The sequence below is a fragment of the Chlamydotis macqueenii genome, chromosome 12 (assembly GCF_036417535.1).
Source record: "Chlamydotis macqueenii isolate bChlMac1 chromosome 12, bChlMac1.mat, whole genome shotgun sequence".
Taxonomy (NCBI): domain Eukaryota; kingdom Metazoa; phylum Chordata; class Aves; order Otidiformes; family Otididae; genus Chlamydotis; species Chlamydotis macqueenii.
Window position 1 is genome coordinate 2,848,029 of NC_141567.1, and position 22,662 is coordinate 2,870,690.

The 22,662-nt window shown below is 36.9% G+C and overlaps 1 protein-coding gene across 1 annotated transcript in view; it reads left to right on the forward strand.

Moving 5' to 3' along the window:
• DENND4A (DENN domain containing 4A) overlaps window positions 1–21,473 on the forward strand; it is a 55,103-nt gene extending 33,630 nt beyond the window's left edge. The window contains exons 15-33 of the mRNA XM_086756803.1: window positions 2,116–2,249; window positions 3,111–3,246; window positions 3,852–4,058; window positions 4,162–4,290; window positions 4,559–4,703; window positions 6,764–6,883; window positions 8,186–8,326; window positions 9,157–10,250; window positions 11,198–11,408; window positions 12,484–12,578; window positions 13,627–13,802; window positions 13,902–14,048; window positions 14,456–14,666; window positions 14,895–15,149; window positions 15,418–15,535; window positions 15,692–15,718; window positions 16,236–16,398; window positions 17,346–17,410; window positions 17,641–21,473. Coding sequence (XP_086612929.1) covers window positions 2,116–2,249; window positions 3,111–3,246; window positions 3,852–4,058; window positions 4,162–4,290; window positions 4,559–4,703; window positions 6,764–6,883; window positions 8,186–8,326; window positions 9,157–10,250; window positions 11,198–11,408; window positions 12,484–12,578; window positions 13,627–13,802; window positions 13,902–14,048; window positions 14,456–14,666; window positions 14,895–15,149; window positions 15,418–15,535; window positions 15,692–15,718; window positions 16,236–16,398; window positions 17,346–17,410; window positions 17,641–17,777 — 3,711 coding nt within the window. The 3' untranslated portion in view covers window positions 17,778–21,473. The remainder of the gene's footprint in view (window positions 1–2,115; window positions 2,250–3,110; window positions 3,247–3,851; window positions 4,059–4,161; window positions 4,291–4,558; window positions 4,704–6,763; window positions 6,884–8,185; window positions 8,327–9,156; window positions 10,251–11,197; window positions 11,409–12,483; window positions 12,579–13,626; window positions 13,803–13,901; window positions 14,049–14,455; window positions 14,667–14,894; window positions 15,150–15,417; window positions 15,536–15,691; window positions 15,719–16,235; window positions 16,399–17,345; window positions 17,411–17,640) is intronic.
• Window positions 21,474–22,662: the final 1,189 nt, after the last annotated feature.

Consider the following 22,662-nt stretch of genomic DNA (forward strand, 5'->3'; position numbering starts at 1 on the left):
GAATTAGAGCTGTAGCCAAGATGCTTTACTTTGACCAGATATCAAATGTGAATGATTCCAATGAAGTTAATATTTATTTATATATTAATGCCTTTTGCAAGGTGAACCAGCACCTGAAAGGACAGGCATGAAAGAGTGATGTCATGGGTTGAAAGATGACACAATACTTTCCTGTGGGTAGTTTGAAGCCTCTGGGTTGAGACAAATCTCACGTACTGTGAAATTAGTTATGTGTAAAATGTAATCTAAGCCTTGCCTCAAATAGTTTATAACAACAGTTTAAACTGAAGAGTAATCTTCTGCGTGTTTTTATCCTAGACAGCAGCAGTAGAGTTTGTAATTGATTACCTGTTTTTGTCTGTTGAAAGATGTGGTCTGATTGTCTCACAAGTTTTCATTTTTCAAGGAATTAACAAGTTAAATAATTCCATACATATTTAAGCTACTGGCTTTATTGTCTTTCAGTGGTGAAACTTGTAACTGTGGAGTTTTTACATCCTTACAAGTGTTTAAAATGCCAAGTAAGGTTCCGTTTATTTCTATTTTTCAGGTGCCATATGTTCCTGCTACTTGGCTGATTCTATTTGCTAATACTTTCCATCTGTCTCATGCAGTAAAATGTGTAATTAAGAACACCTCTTTGCGTGTTTATCAAATTTTAAATATTCAATAATTTTACTGAAACCACTTGATATATTTCCACCTCACCAGAGGGAGGGAATTGTGGAAGATGCTTCTTTTTGTGCATTAATTCTCTGTTGCTAAACTCTTAAGGCATGAAGAACATGCATCCTTGGGTTCCACAGGTTGCTTATTCATTTCTTTGAAATAATATACCATTTGGCTGTAATTTCGTTGGCATTTAAACCATTTAAATAATGGCTATAAATGTAAACTGTGACAATATTTGAGCTAAACACTGGGGCTATCAATATGTGAACAAAAAGCGTGTTCCGTGGGCTGAGAAGTAAATAGTTTTTGATAGTGCCATCTCTTTGAGATGGACATGTGTCTCATCCTGCGAGCAGAAGCAGCACTTAGGAGGTATCTGAGGAGACACAGTTGGTGACAGGAGATCAAAGACAGAGCAGTACAGATACTAGTACAAATATCAAGTAAAGGCTCTCGAGTGGAATGTAATACACGTTATATTTGCTCTGTTCCTAGCAGTTTCTGTGATGCTCCCAGTAGCAGTAGGAAGCTTGTAAGTTTAAAGGCTTGTCTGTTCTTTTTCTCAAAGGGAAACAGTTCATGGATTCCCAGTATCTTGTTCAGGGTGGCGGAGTTTTTCTTTGGTTCTTTATTTTTGTCTCAAGCAATGAAATGAAATACTTACAGTTAAATTGTTGGTTAGTTTTCTCCCACTTGATCCTGCAGTTTGATGCTCTGAAATTTGCCAGGAGCATTGAAGTATGTCTCTGCTGTCGCCTTTAAAGCAGGGGCATTAATATTTGCCGTATTTTCACACATACAACTGTTGAGTTATCTGAAAGAGGAAAAAAATCATGAAGCTACTCTTCACCTTTCAGATTACTATCTTTTTAGAAAAACAAAGTTACTTCTATGCCCCTTTAATTTTAGTTAGGTCACACGTTTTTATTCCATTATCTGTTTGAATGCATGTGTATTTCTGCAATCTCTGCAAACTGTCACGACCTTCATGACTGTAAGTGACTGAAATTACAAGTGTTTGTAGATTCTGTTTACATCAGACAATTGAATAAAGTTTGTTATTGTTTCCAGTGTTTAAAATAGAGGAAAAAAACCCCTTGTTTTCATGTTTAAAAATGAATTTCAAGTTACTGCTGCAGTTGGAAACATAGTTCCAGAAATGGCTGTATTCAAAAAGATTAACCTCTTTGTACACCTACTTATAATATTTACCTGAGAACAGTGAATTGGGAGTATATCATTAACGTCAATTATCGTGTTAGGGTAAAGTTTACAAAAACGATGCAACACTTATTGTTCTCATTATAACTTTCCAAGGCGTCCTTGTTAAGACGCAGTCCTCTGATGCTGGTACAGACTTTGCCTTGCTTGACCATATATCTGTAACAGCAGAAGATCCGATAACACTAGTAAGTACTTTTTCTCTTAATGTAACTTCTGCAGGTAGATATGGACAAAACTGGGGAAACACGACTTATAGAGCTGGATGAGTCTTACAAGAGCGAGCATACAGTTTTCATAACACCACCTGAGATCCCTCATCTGCCAAATGGTGAAGAACACCCTCTACAATACAGGTAGACTAAGGAAGCAGTAGGATGCTAGCCAAAATCTGAACAGCTGCCCTTGTAGATTTTAGTTTCTTGTGATAGCCAAGAAAGAGATCTTCCTGCCCCTTTATGTTGCTGAACTAAAAATGTGTATGTAAAATGCCCAGTGTGCCAGCTCTTCTGAAGTTTTAATGATTTTGTGTGTGTGTGTACGCAGAGAAGCAATAATACCTAATAAAGCTGGCTGTGTGTTCATGTTATGTTGTGCTAGCAGTTGACACTTTTTAAGGTTAAAATTGGAATTTATGGACCCTGTTTGCCCTGCTGCTGCTACTGATAATGATATAAGCTGCAGATACTCTTTGGAAAGATGGTACATTTTAAAGAATGACTGAAAACTGTTGTTACTAATTTAGTGATGATGTCAAATGAGTTTATCTGTTAGTTTCTTCATTAATTTTAAAATGTTTCTCAGAATTAATCTAATTTAATCTTTTAGATTGATATTGTTCATATTGATTTTTATAAACCCATGTCACATGATGCTCGCTAGGGACTAAGCCACACAGATTTATTTTTTCATTAATTAGGATCAATACTAATGCATTTGACACGTTAATTGAAGAAAATGCTATGAAAGCAAACGTATTTATCAGTTTAAGTTGCTTGCACTGAAACGACAGGTTAAGAGACTGTGCAGGTTTATGAAATCTTGTAGGTGGATTAGTAATCCACTTTGTCAATTATGTTTTTAAAGGTTTACTTTTGTGTTTTCTGTTTCCTGTGTAGCTTCTAGTGCAACTGTGTAGTTGATTTCATTTGCTGTTTCATTATGCGTTTACTTTGGAACTGCCTTAACACGAGTTAAGTGGCGCATTTCTTTTACAGCTATAGTGGATTTCCAGTATTAAAATTAGACTTGTTTGAGCGACCTGAAGGATTTCTTACAGCACCAAATAACAAACTGTCTTCAAAAGCCAGTAGTCCAAACAGCCCATCGCCAATGTTCAGAAGAACTAAACAGGTACTTGCAGGTATTCTTGTAGCGTGAGGCACTTTGGAAAGTGAGAGCTTGCTGCCTTCATCTTGAGTTAGGCTATAAAGACTGATTGGCAGTGGCTGCAGCCTAACTAGTGGATTCCTCACTGGTACGGTGACTACAGACTAGCCATGCTCATTGTTCTTTGGATGTTCACCTGTGCTTCTTGCCTACGCTGTATTGTCCAGGGCACCTGTGCACAGATTGTCGTTTGCTGTGCCGTCTCTGTACCTGCCACATTCTTCACGCTGTTCTCCATGAGCGTGAACTGCTGGGTTTCCACACCCACTTTTTGATTACTTTTCACTGTCCAGGGCGTGAAGAGGGGCTCTAACTCTTAAATGTTTCTTATAAAAAATGCAGACTAAAAATAATAGACATAAATTTTAAGAAATGTCAGTCTTTAGGGGGAGGAAGTATTGCAGTGGTATCACTCACTCTGCTTTAATTTTCTTTCCCAATTTATTGAATATTGTTCATATGAAAGTTGCAGTCTCTCTAGGCATAATGATACATGTTCAGTTTTTAACATGGAGGTTTGTGTATTGTATGTGTAAATACATGCAAATAATCTTTATGATTCTTTACAGGAAATTAAATCTGCACATAAAATTGCGAAGAAGTACTCATCCATACCACAGATGTGGTCCAGATGTTTGTTACGTCACTGCTATGGTCTCTGGTTTATCTGCCTTCCTGCATATGTGAAAGTGTGCCATTCAAAAGTCAGGGCTCTGAGAACTGCATATGATGTGCTGCAAAAAATGCATACCAAAAAAATAGATCCACCTGATGAGGTAAAATAAGGCAACCCCAGAATTCCAGAAACAGCCCGTGGGTTGTAATGAATGGAGTACGGGTTTGACGTAAAAGCACAATACTAACTGTGTGTATCTTCAGGTGTGCTACCGAGTCCTCATGCAGCTGTGTGGACAGTATGGCCAGCCTGTGCTAGCAGTGAGAGTGCTTTTTGAAATGCAGAAAGCTGGCATTGACCCGAATGCCATTACTTACGGCTACTACAATAAGGTAAGTATTTTCAAAAGAGGAGAAACAAAAATGCATTTTTATCCAAGCAAATAGAAGCAAGCGAAATAAGGGAGCAGTTCAGGTGTAATTCTGTCATTTCTAGTAACTGGAAGAAATACAAGACAGAATAATTGTGTTCTCTTTGTTTGTAGGTTTAGATGTCTACTTAATAACTGCCAATTTAACCCAATTTGAAATTTAGATTAGTGATTTCACTCCTGACTGTTCCTTAAGATGACTTTATTTGACTTTGATATTTCCAAAATAGGCCGTTTTGGAAAGTACCTGGCCTTCAAGCAATCGAGGTGGCTACTTCCTCTGGATGAAAATACGAAATGTTGTTTTAGGAATAGCGCAATTTAAAAAAGCATTGAAAAGGCTACCAGCAAGCACCTCGCATACAGCCATTCCTGGTAGAGTATTCACGTACTTTTCTTATTTTCATGCTGCTAAGAAAACTATTTGAAACAGCTTTCTGTTCTGAATTTGATGATGAAACCATTTTATAGGAGGGGGGAAAAAGTCCTTGCATAACTTGTAAAAACCAGCGTTTTCGTTTTCTTTAAATCCAAAATAGTCTGCTCTTTATTTATTGTAACAGCTCTTCACGGACATAGAATATGAACCTGAAACCAATGTGATAATTATCCTAGTTCATACAATAGCCAGTCTCACAACTGAGAGAAACGTCTGTCCAGCTTTGCTTTTTTTTTTTTTGTTTACCCCCTTTTTTGATGTAAGCTGAGAGGCAAGTAGAACTTGGGTTTGAAGTACTGTTTGCAGATTCTGTCTACCAACTGAAATGATCATACTTATTTTGTCTAGAATACAAGTGCAGTATTTGAGGTTGTAAATCTTGGTTTTCTATCCAGTAAAGATTTATGTTATGTCCAAAGGGCTATATTGCTGAGCTGGTGATGGCCTGTAGTTTGTATTTTTCATAGGTACTACTTTCCATGGTATTTATAACTTACTACTAGTAAAACAAGGTACTACACTTTAAAGTCCCAGCGATATAGTTAATTTAGCTGTAGCTGACCTTGGAAGACCTTTACAATATACATGTATGAAGGTCCCTTCCAACCAGGGCTATTCTGTGATTCCAAATATGTACAAATAAATTTTTGCTGTGATAAACAGAATAGATATGATGGCCTTATGGCTGGAGTATTTCTCTAGACTCAGGAGATTACAGTCCTACTTCTGGCTCTATCACTAGCTTTCTGCATGACCTTGAACAAATTTACTTTATTTCTGCCTATTTTTCATGAATATGACCTTCCTGATAAAATAACTTTTTTGAAACCCATCAGAGCAAAGCACTATGTAAGACCTTAGCAATGTTGATCACAACTCAGACCATGTAAACTAAGGAAGTGTAATTAGTCCTTTACTAACTGTCATTTATGTAATTAATGGTATTTGCTTTTGATATAACCTGATTTTTTTTTTTTTTTGAGATTTCTTTGCATGAAAGCACATAGCTAGAATGCGTGCTGAGTCTTCAGGCAATCTCAAATTTTTCCATACATTCCAGAATATTTTGTTGTGTTTACAATAGTAACAAGGTTTTTACCCTCTCTGTAGAGATTCGGTGCAGCATCTTTAGGGAAAAGAGGGAAAGATGCTGACTTTCAGCCATGTTGTACCCTCTTGATCCTGGACAGGTGCTTGCTTGTTATCTCCTAAACTGCATGAGAGTAAACCTCCTAAAGATGCTGTGGAGCTGCTGGAGGCTTCACGTTGACCTGGAACATAGAATGCATGTGACTTGAAGTGCTTCACTTAGTATTTATAGTGAACAGAAACTTTATCTGCTTTGTTATTTTGCTTTATTTTGGTACTAATGGTTTATAACAACCGGGAAAAGGAACAACCATATTAATGTTAAGTAAATTTGGTTCTTGAAATCAATCAGTCAGACTGTATGAAGTACACTTGGGTCAGGGTTTTGTCTTAAGAATGACCAGATAGGGGCTTGAATGTTTGCATGGGGTTTTCGGGTGATGTTAGTTATTTTTGTTTTAATCTTATTTTGCAATTAAACTCATGGTTGCTGCTGCATTGTTTCAATATTTTTTTTTTCACTCGAGTAAAACTATGAGAATTATGTGCATTAACTCTGAGAAACACACCATATTGACATGAAACCATGTTTAGATGCCTCTTAGAGTTCTTGAAAAGATGTGACATTTTGATCAAAGACAAGCAGTGCTTTAGTACAGTATTTAAAAAGAAATGTTGCAAGTTTACCCCTTTAATTTCATTCTGTAGAGCATCACTTCAGTGTTTGTACTGTACAAATAAGCCAATAATTTTTCTCACTTTTTTGTGGTAAAATATTCACTGCTAATTGGAATATGCTTGATAACAGCCCTTTGAATTACTGTGGATACTCAATTTATTCTGTTTTACAATGTCACGCTATTAAATACCATAATAATATTTTTCTGTCATTGGTCTGTTACGATAGGGGGACTTTCAGACTTTGGCAACAGCACATCATTCAAAGAAGAAGCCAGGCAAGGGAAAACTTATCTTCACAATATACAGGAACAAAAAGAGGACAAGAGAGAGAGCGACTCCAGTTCTCGTATGTATCCTGTGAATACAGATATCTAGTTCGTTGTGGATAAATAGGGATTTCAGCAAAAACTAAGTGGGGCAACTGATTTTTTTTTTTTTTTTTTTTTTTTTTTTTTACAGTGAGTGTATGTAATAATGCCACTTTATGCCTTAAGTTCTTTTCTCTAAATGTAATTTTCTGGTTGTCTAATGGTTTAGCTTTGAAAATTACAGTTCTTTTTTTTCCTCCTCTGTTTCAAATAAGTGATAAGGCTAATATAAAGGCTTAACAATTATTACAGCATAATGTTTTTGTCTTTTAAAAAAAAGGAAATTGCTTTATAGTCATAATCTCCAGGAAAGCCTTTTCTACCAGTCTGTTTTCTTTATAAATCCTGTAAGAGGAGAACAGCTGAAATTTTGCAGGTCTGTCAGAGCAGGTCTAAATTACTTGGCTCCCTGGAATTCTCGGAATGTAGGAGACGCATGAGAAATGAGGAGAGCTTGGATTTGCTGTAAAACTTTTTTTTTTTTTTTTTTTAGTTTAATATCTGCTGCTCCTGATTCTCTTAACTGCAGTTGAGCAGCACAGACTTTATGCAAGCATGTAGCAGACCAGATTGTGTAGTAAAAATGTGGAAGTACTATAGATTCCCATATACATTCATTGAAAGTACTCTTAATAACAAATGTTCTCCTAATAATATAATTATTTAAAATGTTCAGTGTGCTTTCCTCTGCTATTTGAGTTAACTATCCCCTTGTCGAGTGGAAGTGGTGTGGAAGTACGGAACCAGGAAAGTTACTTCAGTGTTTTCTGTTCACCACCATCTTCCTTCTAGCATTAGTATCTTTTTCTTCAGTTTGCTTGCAAATTTCTGTGTAAATGTTACCCATGGTCATAAGAACATACCTGTAAGATGGCAGGCAGGTTAATTAGGTTTAATAAAACATTTGAGGACACAGAAAATGTGAATTCTGCTGAAGACTTGTACTTTTTTAGCCATAATTAAGACAAGTTTGTTTCTGTGGTAATATGTGCTGAAAAGGTTTAGTACTTTTGAGTATAACTTAAGAATATTCAGTTGCTTTAATTCCTTTAGAGAAGTAATTCTCTATTTCTGGGTAGCCACCTGACAAGAGAAGTTCTTTCATACCTAAAAGAGGTAAAACCTCTGCCCAAGTAGATAACAGCCTGTCCATCAAGGGGTGATATGTACAGCATGCTGTCACTTAATCCTGCATAAGACATCTAATAGGTAACGGAAACTTGAGATTTAAATTGAGTTGCTTTGGTTCTAAAGAACTGTCTGTCCTTTTCTATCTCCAGTGTCCGAAGTGGAGAGCGCAAAAGGGAGCGGTGACTGCCTACCTAAACTAAATTATCAGAACTCAAGTAACGCCAAAGCCGCTTCTAGCATAGTGCGGCTCAACGGCACAGTTGACAATACCATAGCAGAAGCTAGCACAGGTGAGTGGAAGAGGAAGTGGATTTGGATTCTTGTACAGTTTGCCTATATGTATTTCATTTCTAATAAGAGCTCGAAGTAGAGTGACTGAGTTCTTTTGTCCACAAAACTTACAGTATTTTATTGGTATAATGGCAGTGACCGATGAAATCTGTGGAAGCAATTTTGTGGGAGTGAGTTTAGGTTGGAGTCTATATATGCTGTGTCAGGGAGATATATCTGAGTATTCTGCATTTCTGGATTTTTTTCCTTCTTTGCTTTTTTTTTTCACTGTAGTTAACATCTGCTCACAAAATCCCAGGTCTTACTTTTTTTTCTAATAACCTCCAGCAACGAATCAATTCCTTCAGGATAGACAAGAGGTTTCTATGCAGTACAATTAAAAAAATTTTAAGCATTTTCACAAGTCTTTAGTAATGTCAAATTAATCATTATAATACTGCCAACTGTACTTAAAATACTGTAATATCATACTTTAAAGTCTGCATCTTTACTCACTGGCAAAACCAGAGCTTTCACACCTCTTAATAACAGAATGTATCTCCAAAAGAGGAAACTGAGTGCATCTTGAGATTTTTCTTGATGGTGTATGTCAAAGTATTCTTCAGTTGTATGATTTGACTCCTTTTTAAATGTTTTATCATCTGACCCTTCCTAAAAGTTATGACCATGCTCAACTCAACTTTTCAACCACTAGCACAATGTATAGTGAATTCCATCTCTATGTTGTAAGCTGTTGGAAAGATGAGACAAATTTGCGTTGTTTTGCAATTTTGTTTAGTTTTTGTGCATATAATAAGAAATAAAGCACCTTGTTTCAACTCCTTTTCAGAGAGTTCTGCAGGATTGCTGTTTACATCATCTTTTGAGGATGCTAGTGAAGCAGAAGTTATAAAAAGTAAATCCATAAGAAAGAGACATAAAAGCGCAGTAGAATCTGACTTAAGGGAGATACCATGGGAAAGCAGGAACCGTAACCTGAGTGGAGATGGCTTAGTGGGACTCATGATGAATAGAATAAATCAGGAAGCAAACCCTGGAGAAATTGTTGAAAAACTAGGAGCTGATGCCAAAATCCTATCTGGTGCGTTACAGAAGAGCATAAGGCCAAAAACTCTTAATATCAGAACCTCCTCTTCAGGATCTAAGAGAGAAAGCCTGGAGAAAGACTCTAGTGATGAAGATGCAGCTTTTGATTGCAGTTTTGTGGATAAAACAGAGTCTCCTGTTATCTTTGATCTGGAAGACCTGGATGCGGAACCTGAAACATCTACAGCAGTGAAATGCTCCAGTGAAAAATCTAGAAGGCTGCAAAGAAAGAGCAGCTTTCCAGTAAAGCCAGTTGAAAAGACAGATGTTGAAACTGGATTTGATCCCCTGTCCCTGCTGGTTGCTGAGACAGAACAGCAGAAGGAAGATGAGGAGGAGGATGATGATAGAAGTGTTTCTACTCCATCTGCAAGGCGAGATTTAGCTGAAGAAATAGTCATGTACATGAACAACATGAGCAGCCCCTTGTCAAGTCGTGCCCCAAGCATTGAGTTGCAAAAACCCTATGATGACAGAAACGCTAATAAAAAGAGCCCAACGGTCATCCGACCTTGTAGGAGGTCCAGCCTTCCCCCAAACTCCCCAAGGCCATCCAATCTTACCAAATCCAAGACTTATCATGCAAAAAATGAAGAAAAGCCGAGAGACAGGCTTTGGTCCTCCCCGGCTTATTCCCCAAACAGTCCAGCAAAAGAACAGCCGCAGGATGCAACTAGTGCGTTAACACTTGTGTCCTCACCATCGTTCAACTTGGATACGCTGTTGACACCTAAGTTTGACGTTCTAAAAAGCAGCATGTTTTCTGCTGGAAAAGGGGTTGCAGAGAAAGCTAGCAAGTGGTACTCAAAGTTTGCAATGTATGCTGCATCCTCAAAGGTAAAATTTTGTAATGACTAAAGCCAGAGTTCTGTAAATTAAGGAAGAGGCTTTGTAAAGGTTTAATCACTGACTTCTACCTGACAAGTTCCCCATTTGAACGACATGCATCATGGTAGACTATGTGCATTAAGTTGTTTTCAACTAGCATGGGTTCAGAGTATATTTAATGGGAAAACCTGAGTATACTGGAGTGTGTTGACAGGGCAGAGAAGACTGCTGTGCCTTCCCTTATTTACCTAAAGAAAAAAACCCTTAAATATAAAACAGTAGTGTTTCTAATTCTTTACAGCTTTTATGAAAAAGGGAAATCTGCTTGTATTGATTACCAAAGTGATTTAAGGTTTAAGGCTTATTTTGAACTGAGGTCGTTTGTTTAGAAAGTTCTTTGCTGCTACCAACTCAAACCAAAACTCATTTTATTCCCAGTCCTTGGGAGTGAAAATAGACACAGTTTGCTGTTGGTACATTGTCTCACCGTGCTTAAAAGCAATCTGAGACTAACTGAAGTATCCATGATATTTGTCTATCCTAATGCATTCCTCTGGCTGTTAATAACTTCTGTAACAATGGTGGGGAAAAGTTATGGGATTAAAATGTTCAAGTTTTCATTTAGGTTCTTTTTATTGAGGCTCTGAGCACCCTGATCTAGTTGGAGATGTTCCTGCTTCTTGCAGGGAGGTTGGACTAGATGAACTTTAAAGGTCCCTTCCAACCCTAATTATTCTGTGATTCAGAGAATCTCTTAAAAGAATCCTCATGTAGGTATTTAACCCTGAGTGAAACTTGCCTTGTTTCACATCTGTTCTGGATACAGATCTGAGCTGAGCAGCTTTTCAAGGAGGGAAGTTCATGCTTTGAATTTACTGAAACAAAGAAGGCTGCCTCTTATTTTCAGAAATATTTTTACTTTCCTTTTCTCAGTGGAATTTGTTTTCTTCTCTCAGGATCAGAATTCAGACCGAGCAAGTGTTTCATCTCTAGGAGCTGTGGACTCAGAATCTACTTCTCTAACTGATGATGATGTCTGCAATGATTTTGAAAGTGCTTCTCCTCAGGAGAATACCACATCAGAAATTAAAGGAATTGGCCTCAGCAGGACAAGCCTAGAAAGCTCAGCTTCCCATGATGGCTCATCAAAACAATTTGAGCAGTGTGGTGAGAGATTTTTGCATTGCATTCATTGATCTAAACAAAAATACTCCAGTGTTTAGAAGTTATTTCATAATTCTCATGTTAGGATCATCCTAGTCTTTAGTCCTTTTTGTGGAAGTAGTAGGTTTTTTTTCTTGTCCTACCTGCAAATTATTACTCATACAGATATGTCCATACCTATGGATATTTTTGTTGTATAACCTTGTTTTGGGTGTTCTTTCTTGTGGAATAACTTGCACAGTAACATTCTGTCCCTGAATAAGTTTCTGGATGCTACAGCTATGCAAATAAGATACCCTTTGAGTCCTTCAGTATTCATGTAAACTTTCACATGGTAACTTTATTAGTTATCATTTTCTGTAAGCCACTGTTGAAGCTAATTATTGGACAGACTTTGGGATTTTTTTTTCCACCCCTAATCTGCTGGATAATTAGTAGTGACTGTTGTATCAATTTCTATACTACTGTTATTATGGAGTATAGTGTGTGAAGCAGAATCAGGAAGAAAGGAAAATGTCTGCTCAGATCCCTCCACTGAACACCTAGAAAAGCATGTGCAGATTTGGCTCCCCAGTTTGTGGAATGTGGAGGAACTGGAGAAAGGCAGTGGGTGCTGCCATCGTGTCCAGGGGACTGGGGCATCCTGAGGCTGAGGGGAGCCTGGCTTGTTTAGGGCAGCAAAGAGAAGGGTCAGGGATGTCTGCAGTCGCAAGCAGCAGCTCTTATCCTTCCCTAGTTTTTTTTATCCAGACAGAAAGCGTGGGTATGAATTACTTAATCTGTAAAATTTGTTTCCAAGCTACCAACTGTTGTAGAATTAAAAAACTGAACATATGGAAATTCTGTGTTGGTAGATCTTATTTTTGCCGTTGCTGGTAGATCTTATTTTTGCCGTTGTTAGGGCTGGGCAGATGGCAGCCTCACACTCCAGCTTCGTGTTTCTTTCTGTCTGACTGTATCTGATCTGTTGCATCTTTCATCATGCATTTTATAACTACGGTATTGTTTGACCAGAAAAACAGTTTACTAAAAATGCATATTCTGAATATCTAATACTTTTAATTTCTTCTGTTAATAGGTTCTCTTTCAAAGTTCCCTTTACCTGACAAATCAGAGTTGATATCTTCTTGCAGTACAAGTAGTACCAGCGTGTTTCAGAACTACGCTATGGAGGTACCGGATGATTTATTGATTTTAACTGATCTACTAAAAGCATATGTCTTTAAATATAAATGGTAGCTGAATCTCTGCTAAAGTTCAAAGCTTAAAACTAATCTGCTGAAAGATAGGGTAAATATTTCTGCGACAGATTAGGTTTCGTTTCAAATGCTGCTCTACAAGTGTCTTTGTTGCAGTCACGTCTTTTGATCCTGCAGTTCTCAAGAGTTTGAGAATTGGGTGCCATTGAACTTAGGCATTTAAAGCTCTTGTGCAGCTAAACTTGTTTAAAGTTAAAAAAACAAGTCTTAAATTGCACTATACATTTAAAAATACAGAATAGATAACTAGCTATTTCTTCTAGCTTCCAGTAAGATCATTTTGCTTTTCACTATTACACTAGGTTTGGGTGACACTTTTTTTTTTTTTTTTTTTTTGTTTCAGTGGGTTCGTATTAATGACTAGTCATTTTCTTTTTTTTTTTTTTTCCTTCCTTTCCCTCCCCCCTCACTTCTGTTATACTGATAGTCACTACAGGAGAGTGTTTAAATTCTAAGAGTAACTTATGTAGCTATATGAATATTCCTGTACTGTTATGTTTGCAAACAGATTACAAATGACATGTTATTCTTACTACAGTATTATTGAATAACTGGGTGGTTTTACTCTGTATAGGAAGTCATAAAAGGATCACCTAACCCACTTAGCTAAAGTATATTTATTTCATGAACGTAGTTCCAGATCCCAGTCCACTTGCTACAACAGAAGAAAGACTTGCATTTAATAAATTCTTCAGACAATGCTTGTCCCAGTCATTTACCGTATCACCTGTCTGATAGTGCACTTTGGATTTAAGATTTAATAGTTGTGCTGAAATACGTAAGTTTAAACTCAGATATTCAAACCTAAAGCCTGGGAACGGATATGTGGCTAAACTTGTACCCAAATGGTGAGCTGCATTCATCCAAGGGCAAAGATTTTGACTCTAGTTTTAACTGCTTTGTAAAAGAAGAAGGGTTTTGCAAATGTGTAATGGTGGAGTTCTGTTATCTGCTGTATGCAGGTCCTCATCTCAAGCTGTTCGCGGTGTCGAACTTGTGACTGTTTGGTTCACGATGAAGAAATCATGGCAGGTTGGACTGCAGATGATTCAAATCTCAATACCACATGTCCATTCTGCGGCAATTTATTTCTGCCTTTTTTAAGCATAGAAATCAGAGATCTTCGGCGACCTGGACGGTAATAACATTGTTTGCATTCTCCTTGATTTTGAGTGTTCATAATTGTGAAGTGGTTTTTGTTTTTGAGATAACATGAAGCTTTTGGGTTTTTTTGCAGTTATTTTCTGAAATCCAGCCCTTCTGCAGAAAACATGCAGTTCCCACCCCTTTTTTCAAATCAGAGCGGGAAGTCCTGTAACGCTGCAGCTACTGTTGGCCTCACTACATCTCTAATGTCTGTTCAAGAGGATATAAATTCAAATAGGTAAACCTGCATTTTCTGCATAGAAAATACTCAGGATCTCTGTGGATGAGCATGTATTCCTCATCAATAAAAATAAATTTCATAAGATACTGACTGAGGAGGAGAAATGGAGAGAGAGGATCTCCTTCCTGCCTCTCCCTTATCTCTGAGCTGACCACAGGCTTTTTTCAGCATGGCGTTTACCATTTTGTCCCTAATATAAAAATTAATGTAGGCATCTGTAATTCTGCAAATGTTAGGAACTTTTTTGGAATGTTTGTGTTCATTATCAGTGCAAGGGGGAATAAAACTTACACTATGACAGGAATGAATGTAGTGGCTGACAAGGTAGAATTTGAGGTGTCTAGTCAATTATTTCCAATGTTTTTTGTTTCTGTTTTTGTTTTTTTTCTTCCCCTTCCCTCTAGCAAATCTAAGCAGCATGACACTATTTGTGCCAGAAGTATCCAGATCCCCTCAGGAAGAAGACAAAATGCCTCTGGGTCAGAGTGTACAAGTCACCCTGTAGCGAGGAGTATCAGTACTTTTGGTCCATTGGAAGAAGATGAGAAGGAAAACCAGAAGATCAACCATATCATTCCTACTGGTAGCCTGCCTGCTACTTTGCAAGGACCAACAGTGTGTAGTTTTTCTACCTTAAATGTCATTTTTTAAAGCGTGTGATAGATTAGAACAGAATTAACAATATGAAATTATAAGAAATACTAGTTTTCATTATTTAAATTAATATCAGTTGTAGCTTTTAGATGTTGATGTATCTCATAGAGAACAAAAGCATTCATAAAACTTGGTAAAGATAGTTACATTCTGACTAACGGCATGGTTTTTTTTTCTTTTTTACGATAGGATTCCTTGGGCCTAGAATGGCGCTTACCTAGTCCTGATCCTATAACAGTTCCTTATCTCAGTCCTCTAGTGGTATGGAAAGAGCTTGAGAGCTTGCTTGAAAACGAAGGGGATCATGCAATAACAGTGGCAGACTTTGTAGATCATCATCCCATTGTGTTCTGGAATTTGGTGTGGTATTTCAGACGCTTGGACTTGCCTAGCAACTTACCAGGATTAATTCTTTCTTCTGAGCACTGTAATAAAAACTCCAAGGTACGCAATCAGATGAGAAATATTGCCGTGTGAGAAATGCTTGGTGTTCCATATAGGAAATAATTAGATAATTCAGTAGCTCTTAGAAATTTGTCTTAAAATATGCTGGGCCCAGTCCTGTTCAGATTTAGCTTTCTCTGGTTTTACAGCAGTTTTAATATTAAAAGCTTTTTACCATGAGACGTATAGATTTGGTGCTATATTTTAAATACAGAAATCCTCTGTTATGACTTTGTAATAAAATATCTTTCTGCATTCTCCTGTTCAGATTCCACGAACCTGTATGTCGGAGGACAGTAAATACGTTCTTATTCAGATGCTATGGGACAACATGAAATTGCATCAGGATCCAAGGCAGCCTCTATATATTTTGTGGAACGCTCAGAGTAAGCTTTGTTTCTTGTGTTTTTAAAGAACAGTTTTCATTTTGAGCAACTGAAGAATGTGTTTTGAAAAAAAAAAAAAAAGAAAAGATGTCTTTGTGAATAATTCACAGAAGATCTATAACTGATTTTTTGATCATACTGCTTTTTGTCTTGCAGGTCAAAATCGCACTCTTTTGTTTGAGAGTGAGTGTTAAGTTTGGTGTTGCTATTCTGAGTTTTTGACTTGTTTTGGGAGGGAGGGAGGGTGGCTGTATCTTTAGCAGTGAACTGCTTGAACAAGTTAAGTTTTCCGGCATATCTGTTTCAAATCATTGACCACTGTCTCCAATGGCTTTCTCTTCATTGGGAAGGGAGGAATAAGGGAATATGTTTCAGTGATACACTGAACTTGTACTGACAGTTCATACACTTAGCTTGTTTTTTATTTTTAGACTTTGCTTACTGAGAATTTTGTTGCCAGTGTTGGATCATTTGCCTGCAAATAGCTCGTGACCCATTATTACAGCTGTTAAGTTTTCTCTTACGTGCTTTTTGTGTTTCCTTATATTGATGTGATTTTGACTTGATGTTTATTGTTCTTTGTTCATTACCTAATATCAACATTTTCACAGTTTGTGTAGCCTCTCATCTTTTTTTTGATAACTTTCTACTTGCACACAGAGAATATATTTATTCTTACAGCATTTCTGATGTTTTTTAGCCCAGAAGTACCCAATGGTCCATTTACTGCAAAAAGATGATGACTCTTTTAATCAGGAGCTCTTGAGAAGTATGGTGAAAAGCATTAAGATGAATGATGTGTATGGACCAATGAGTCAAATATTGGAGAGACTGAACAAATGGCCACATATTAAAAGACAGAGGTAAGAATACGAACATGCCTAACTGGAGAAAGGTTGGACAACAATGAGGCTATTGTAATATGAATTATATTTACATAGTGGTTTTTTTAAAGAAAAAAAAAAGCATTCTTCTTCAGAAGTGTTCTCAAATTTTGATAACTTTCACAAACATATTCTAGAAAAAAATTGGTGAAACTATATTTCACTTTTTCCTCTCCCTCTCCTCTCTACAGCCACTACATTTTCTTAACTCTGAATGATGGGAAATCAGTAGGGAATGTGTATATGTGTGTATATTTGCTATTAAATGTTACTTATATATTAGTAGGTTTTTAAAATAAAACCCCCTGTACTTGTTCCTAGGGTGCATGAGTAGATTTTTTTGTTTGTTTTTAAGTTTCTAGTAGAGAACAGAAGGGGAGCTAAGAAGAGAGGTTAAGTCTTGTATTTAGGAACGTTCTTTTTTCCATTAGCAGTGGGATTAGTGAAAATTTATTTTCTACGAATTTGTATTTCTTGCTTGGATTTATTGATTTTTATTTATAGTAAGATATATAGTGTCCTTTTCAACAGCTAGAGCATTGACAAGGTGTTTATTTACTCATCTGCCTGCTTTTTCAAGATAATGTAGAAACGCAGAAAAGCCAGCTTCCTTACCTGTTTGTTAATTTCAGTCGAATCCGGTTGAGTGCCTTAAGTGCATGCTTCACTCTGCGTGCACTTAAGGCATCTGCCGATGTGCTGGAAGCTGCATCACAGACCTACCACGAGTGATCTCTCTATGTGGGGGGTCCAGGGCATTTTCCAGAGATCACAAATGACGACGTTTTGGAGGTGGCAATTAGGAATTACGTTCAAATTTATTTAAAAAAAAAAAATCTTTAAATGCTTCAACCTATTTTTAATATGGATTGTTTTGTGGTATATTATTGCAATATATAAATTGACATTTCTTTTTATGATTTCAGGAGCCTTTACAGAGAAATACTATTTCTTTCACTTGTTGCCCTAGGAAGAGATAACATTGATATAGGTAAGTTTTATAAATTATTCAAATAAGCATAGATGATCAATGTATGCAAACTAGCTTTTCAGCTTCCAAAAAAAAAACCTTGTAGATTAGATGCATGTCATCCTATGGGAAGTACTGAATAAAAAGGGCTTTACAGTTATTTTCTGCTGATAAGAGTACTGGCTGTCATGGTATTTGGGTTATGTTTTTGAGCGCGGTATAGAGAAGTTGTTTTTCTGGTTTTTTTGCAGATGCTTTTGACAGAGAGTACAAAATGGCCTATGATCGTCTCACAGCTAATCAAGTGAAGAATACTCATAATTGTGATAGACCACCAAGTACTGGAGTGATGGAATGCAGGAAGATTTTTGGAGAACCATATCTTTAAATATACGTAGATAAAGAGGCGATATCTATGATGTAGACCTGTGTAAAATAACCACTTCAGTCACAAGGAACATCTCAGTCTTCAGTGTGCAAGAACGTATGTACGAATGTCCTATGGCAGAAGGCCTTGGGAAAATTAGGCCTATGGACAGTTGTGGAAATGGACAGAGTGAAAAATGGGCCAAATATTATTGCCCCGTCCCTTGTCCTTCCTGCATATCAATGTGTAGAAAGGAAGATTCTAAACAAAATCAGTTCTTTAACTTTGGACAACATATTACAGTTCCCTTCTTTAAAAAAATTAAATAACAGGTGGACAGAAACAATGCACTGAAACTAATGAGAGCGAAGTAAATTCTTCAAAATCTATTGTTTACATAGAATATTCGTGATGTTATGAAGAGCATACAAAGTTGTATTATACATATTTTAAATTGTTTATAGTAAGTTGATATTTTTTTAATTTTTTTAAATTACTGGAGTGAATTTTAAATGGACTTGCTGCATAAGCAATACAATGCTTTTTTTTTCTTTCTTTTTTTTTTTTTTTTTTTGCAGTACACTGCTATTTATAGTAACTTGTCCAGTTACTTTTTGAAGAGTGATTTGTTTTTAAAGCAGTATAGGAAACGTTAACCTTCACCTAGACAGTAGTCTAGATACAGGATTTCTCTCACGAACACATGGAAAACATGTTACCACAGCAATCAGCAGGAAGGTATGGTAAACTTCAGTAAAACTCTACTGATGAACACACTGATGTCTCTGTAAAACACTTCTGTAGAAATCTCTTCCTCTCCTGTTCCCTTCACTCCCACTCCCTAGCAAAGAGAAGCATATTTAAGAGTCCTACAAATGATGTTATGGAAATCAGTACATCTCAGCTGTTGGCATTTGCTGATGTGACCTCATTGCAGATAGAATACAAAGCAAATGACAACCTGCAAGTTCTTCATAAACACGCAGTGTTCAGAGTCTTGGTGGATGTGTTTGAAGCACACTAAATATGGCACCTACATAATGCTAATCCAAAGCTTTTAACTAAGGTAGAAACAGCAGACTTACTGCAGGGAATGTGTAGGGAACGTACCTAATTGGGGCACATTGGGTGTAGTTAAATGTACTTGGAATGTTTGGCTCTGTTTCACAGGCAAAACTTTTTTTTTTTTTTTTTTTTTTTTTTGTGAAGAAAAACTCTGTCAGTCCTCGTGGTGGAGTCACGGCTTTTGACTCCTGTTTTCTTGTTCTAGAGGCTTAAAATGTTCTGTGCTCTCAGTCACATAGCAACTCCTCACCAGAAGGTAGGCTACAGAGAAAATAGCGGAAGTGTTGTATGGAGGTGGGAAAACAGACATTTAATTGCATACAACACCTTAAACAAATCAAACCATGCTTTAACAAATAGCTTTATTTTAAGTAATCGTAATGGGTTTCCAACTCCAATTTCTTTTAGTTATTGCTGTTATAATACTTCCAAATATTCAGCTGTTACATTAGATTTTATAATTTGGTCTGCCTACCAGTAGGTATTTTAAAAATCTCTTTAGTTTGCAAGTGTAATAATACAGCAATATTTAGTTAGGCAGAAAGAAGATAAACTTTAAAACTCGCACTTGCTTTATTAAATGAAATAGAGTGAGCCTCTTAGAGGCTTAAATGGGAAGTAATGCTGCTATGAAGCTTTAGGTAACCTCCTCCCAGACCTTTGTAAAGTACTAAGAAGATTCTGCCCTACAGAGAAAGAATTTAAAACTTGTAGAGCTGCAGGTATATGCTGATGCTAATTGCAAGATGCAGTCTTGTTGGATACAGCTTTCATTGGGTAACACCTCTTCTCTAATTTGCTGCTAATTACGTAGCTGGCCTTTTTCAAAGTATCCCCCCACCCTGAAGTGGAGCTAGCGATGCTACACTTTCCAACATTTTTCACATGTAATTTATTTTAACAATTTGTGATGCTCTCTTTTGTACTGCCACGCTTGTGAAGTATTCCTCATGCATGAAATAGAGCTACTTTTTTCACCGAGGTACACGGTAAGCAGTGTATCAGTGTAGGGTGGATACATACCCCTTAATTCTTCTGAACTAGTGTGAAAAACACCAGATTATTTTTTAACATACTCATTGTAAGTAACTATTAAGCGTGCATGTCTGCTCTGCTCTGTGCAGTAGGTACACTGTATTTACCAAGTCGCATACAGTAGCGCTGTGTATATAAACTCATAGAGGTTTGTGCTGTGTGTAGGGTTGTGTTCCCAGCTCTTTGCAGTTCTGTTACCATGTCATTTACCACTTGGGGCAGCCACTGTTTTATAGGACCTTCGAGCCATGAAGGAAGGCAAGTGCTTTTTCCAGAGCTGCCGTGGTGTTAGAGGCACTGAGCTATGAAGTTTCACACTTCTCTTTGAGTCTGGCAGAAGCGACTGAGCCTGGTCTCTAACCACCTCTCACTTAGGACGTAACACTGCAGTGGTGTGTGCTAGCACAGGAATGGATGCAACGCTTGTAGTATGTGGCCCACTTCCTCCATTCCAGTCCCAGCTTTGTTGTCAGTACTTCCAACTGTCTTCAGACTTAGAAAGCCAACAAGTTTGCCACTTCATTCAGATATCAATGGTCCCGCCAGTATTATCAGGACTGTACCATGCAAAGGATTGTGTACGCATCCTTCAGACAAACAGTCTGACTGTGCTCTTTGATCCTTAGAGTGGCACTCCTGAAGCATTGCTGATGTTTATCTGGGTGTGCTTTTAAATTGCTATAACAAGTAGTAGTTAATCAAGTTGGAATCATTATACTTAATGAATTGTTTTATAAAGTCTGTTGCAAGTCAGTCTACAGTAGAAATACTATAATAAAATATAGTTGGAATAGTGATACGCTTTAAGTGGGAAATTTTCCTCATTCAAGTCATAATAACGTTCACCAAGTCGGTCCTGAGGTGGATAATTTTTAAGCATCATACAATTCAGTGTTGAAACAGTTTTCAAATCTTGCTGTCCTTTATTAGAAAAGCAATTTGAGTATATTTTCCAATACCACAAAGATGGATAAATAAAATATTTGAGACATATTTTCAATTTAAAATTTTGTATGAACTGAATTTTCTCCTTTTGTGTATTAAATAATGCTTATGTCAAAAACCTTCAATGAAAGTTTTACATTTGCAGTGCAATATATATTTTGCTTTCCTTATGGTTCCATTGGAATAATTATTGGAGATGAAATACTGAAATGTGAATAGAACTTGTGCTGTTTCTCTGACACTGCTAACAGTTTCCCATTTGAAGGTTTGCTGTTGGTACAGTTACAGCCTGATGAATTAGACTTCCACTGGCAAATTAAATGAATTGTACCCCAAGAAAGAGAAAATTCCTGCAAGTAAAATCTTCATATAATACTGGAGATGCAAATAGTAATAACAGAGAGGGATATTTCTGGATATTGTCTCACTGGGATTTAAAAATGGTACTTTGTTAGTCTGCAAGCAGCACTTTTTAAATGAATGGTTGTAGATTTGTAAATATGTAATGTTTAAATTTTATTTACCAAAAACCAGTATGTTGAATGTTTGCTTTGGTTTGTAGTTCCTTTAAAATATGCAAAGTCAGTGTTCACAATGTTAATTTTTTTTTTCTGTCTCATCCAAAAAAAAAAAAAAAGTTTTACAGTGAGTCAATAAACAGCTTAAAATCTTTCTGGTTATTTTCATTAACATTTTATTAGATGGATTAGAACAACAGAAAAGTCTGCAACTCTTATCTACATTGTTAACGTTAAACCTTCCAGGTTTGTTGATAGTTGATGTCAGTGGATTTTTTTTTTGTAGTGGTTGTGCAGAACACACTGCTAACAACAAGAATTAATGCTGGATGCAGTAATCTCTAAATTTCAGAGATTAGTGTCAGGATGAAAACAAAACTCAAGCAGTTCAACTTGTCGTATTTCTGATTCCTGGTTTTAGGTTTTGTTAGTGGTAATGTGGTATTCTAACCCCAGGTCCGTTTAGTCTTGTTACAATAAGATGTAAATCCAGATGGCATCACGCTTGTACTGGTGGCACTTAGCGTGAGTTTTAGGGATTGTATTGCAAGATCAGATGCAGATTTAATAGGAGCCATATGGATAGCTTTCAGGATTGCTGTACAGCTCTTAAATCCTGTGTTCTTCTGCATGCTGAAATAGCTGTTACTGCTTTGCTTTTTCCTTGAAAACCTTAGTATTACACTTCCCACAGTCTTAAGAGGGCCAGCAAAAAGCATTTTCTCTGAAATGCACCACATGTCCTGTGTACGCTTTCTTGGAGGTGTGTGTAGAGTACCAGTTGTGGATACTTTACAGTGGTATTCACTGAAAGGATAAAAACTACCTCTGCATTAGGGAAGTCATGGCAAACTACTGCGCTGCTGTGCTCATCGCTTTTATGAAGTCGGAGGAAGTTCACTTCTGAGGCGCAGAATGTGCGTCCACACAATGATTTTAAGAAGAGAAGTTCTGTAAGGGTAAGCTGTAAATGTCCGATTCTGTTTCCACTGAAGTAAAGTTCATTGATTTCCGTGAGATTGAGCAGTCTACTAAGTAATTTAGAGTGTGTTCCTGAAAGTATTTCTATAATGAGCAAGTATCTGTGCTGCAAATCAGTTCCATTAGCTTGAGAGGATCACTCATACCAAAAACCTCATGCATCTGTATCGTATCAGCCTTTCCAGGAATATCTGTGTATGTTATTTGCTATTGGTCACTTTGTTATCTCATCTTTTGTGATCCTAAAGAAAAACAGTAGAGGCTGATATTCCACTTGAGGATTATTTTTGGTTTTTTTCAGTATGTTAAAGATATTTTCTTCTCAGTAAGCTTGTTATAATTCTGGTTGCTTTTTTTTTCAG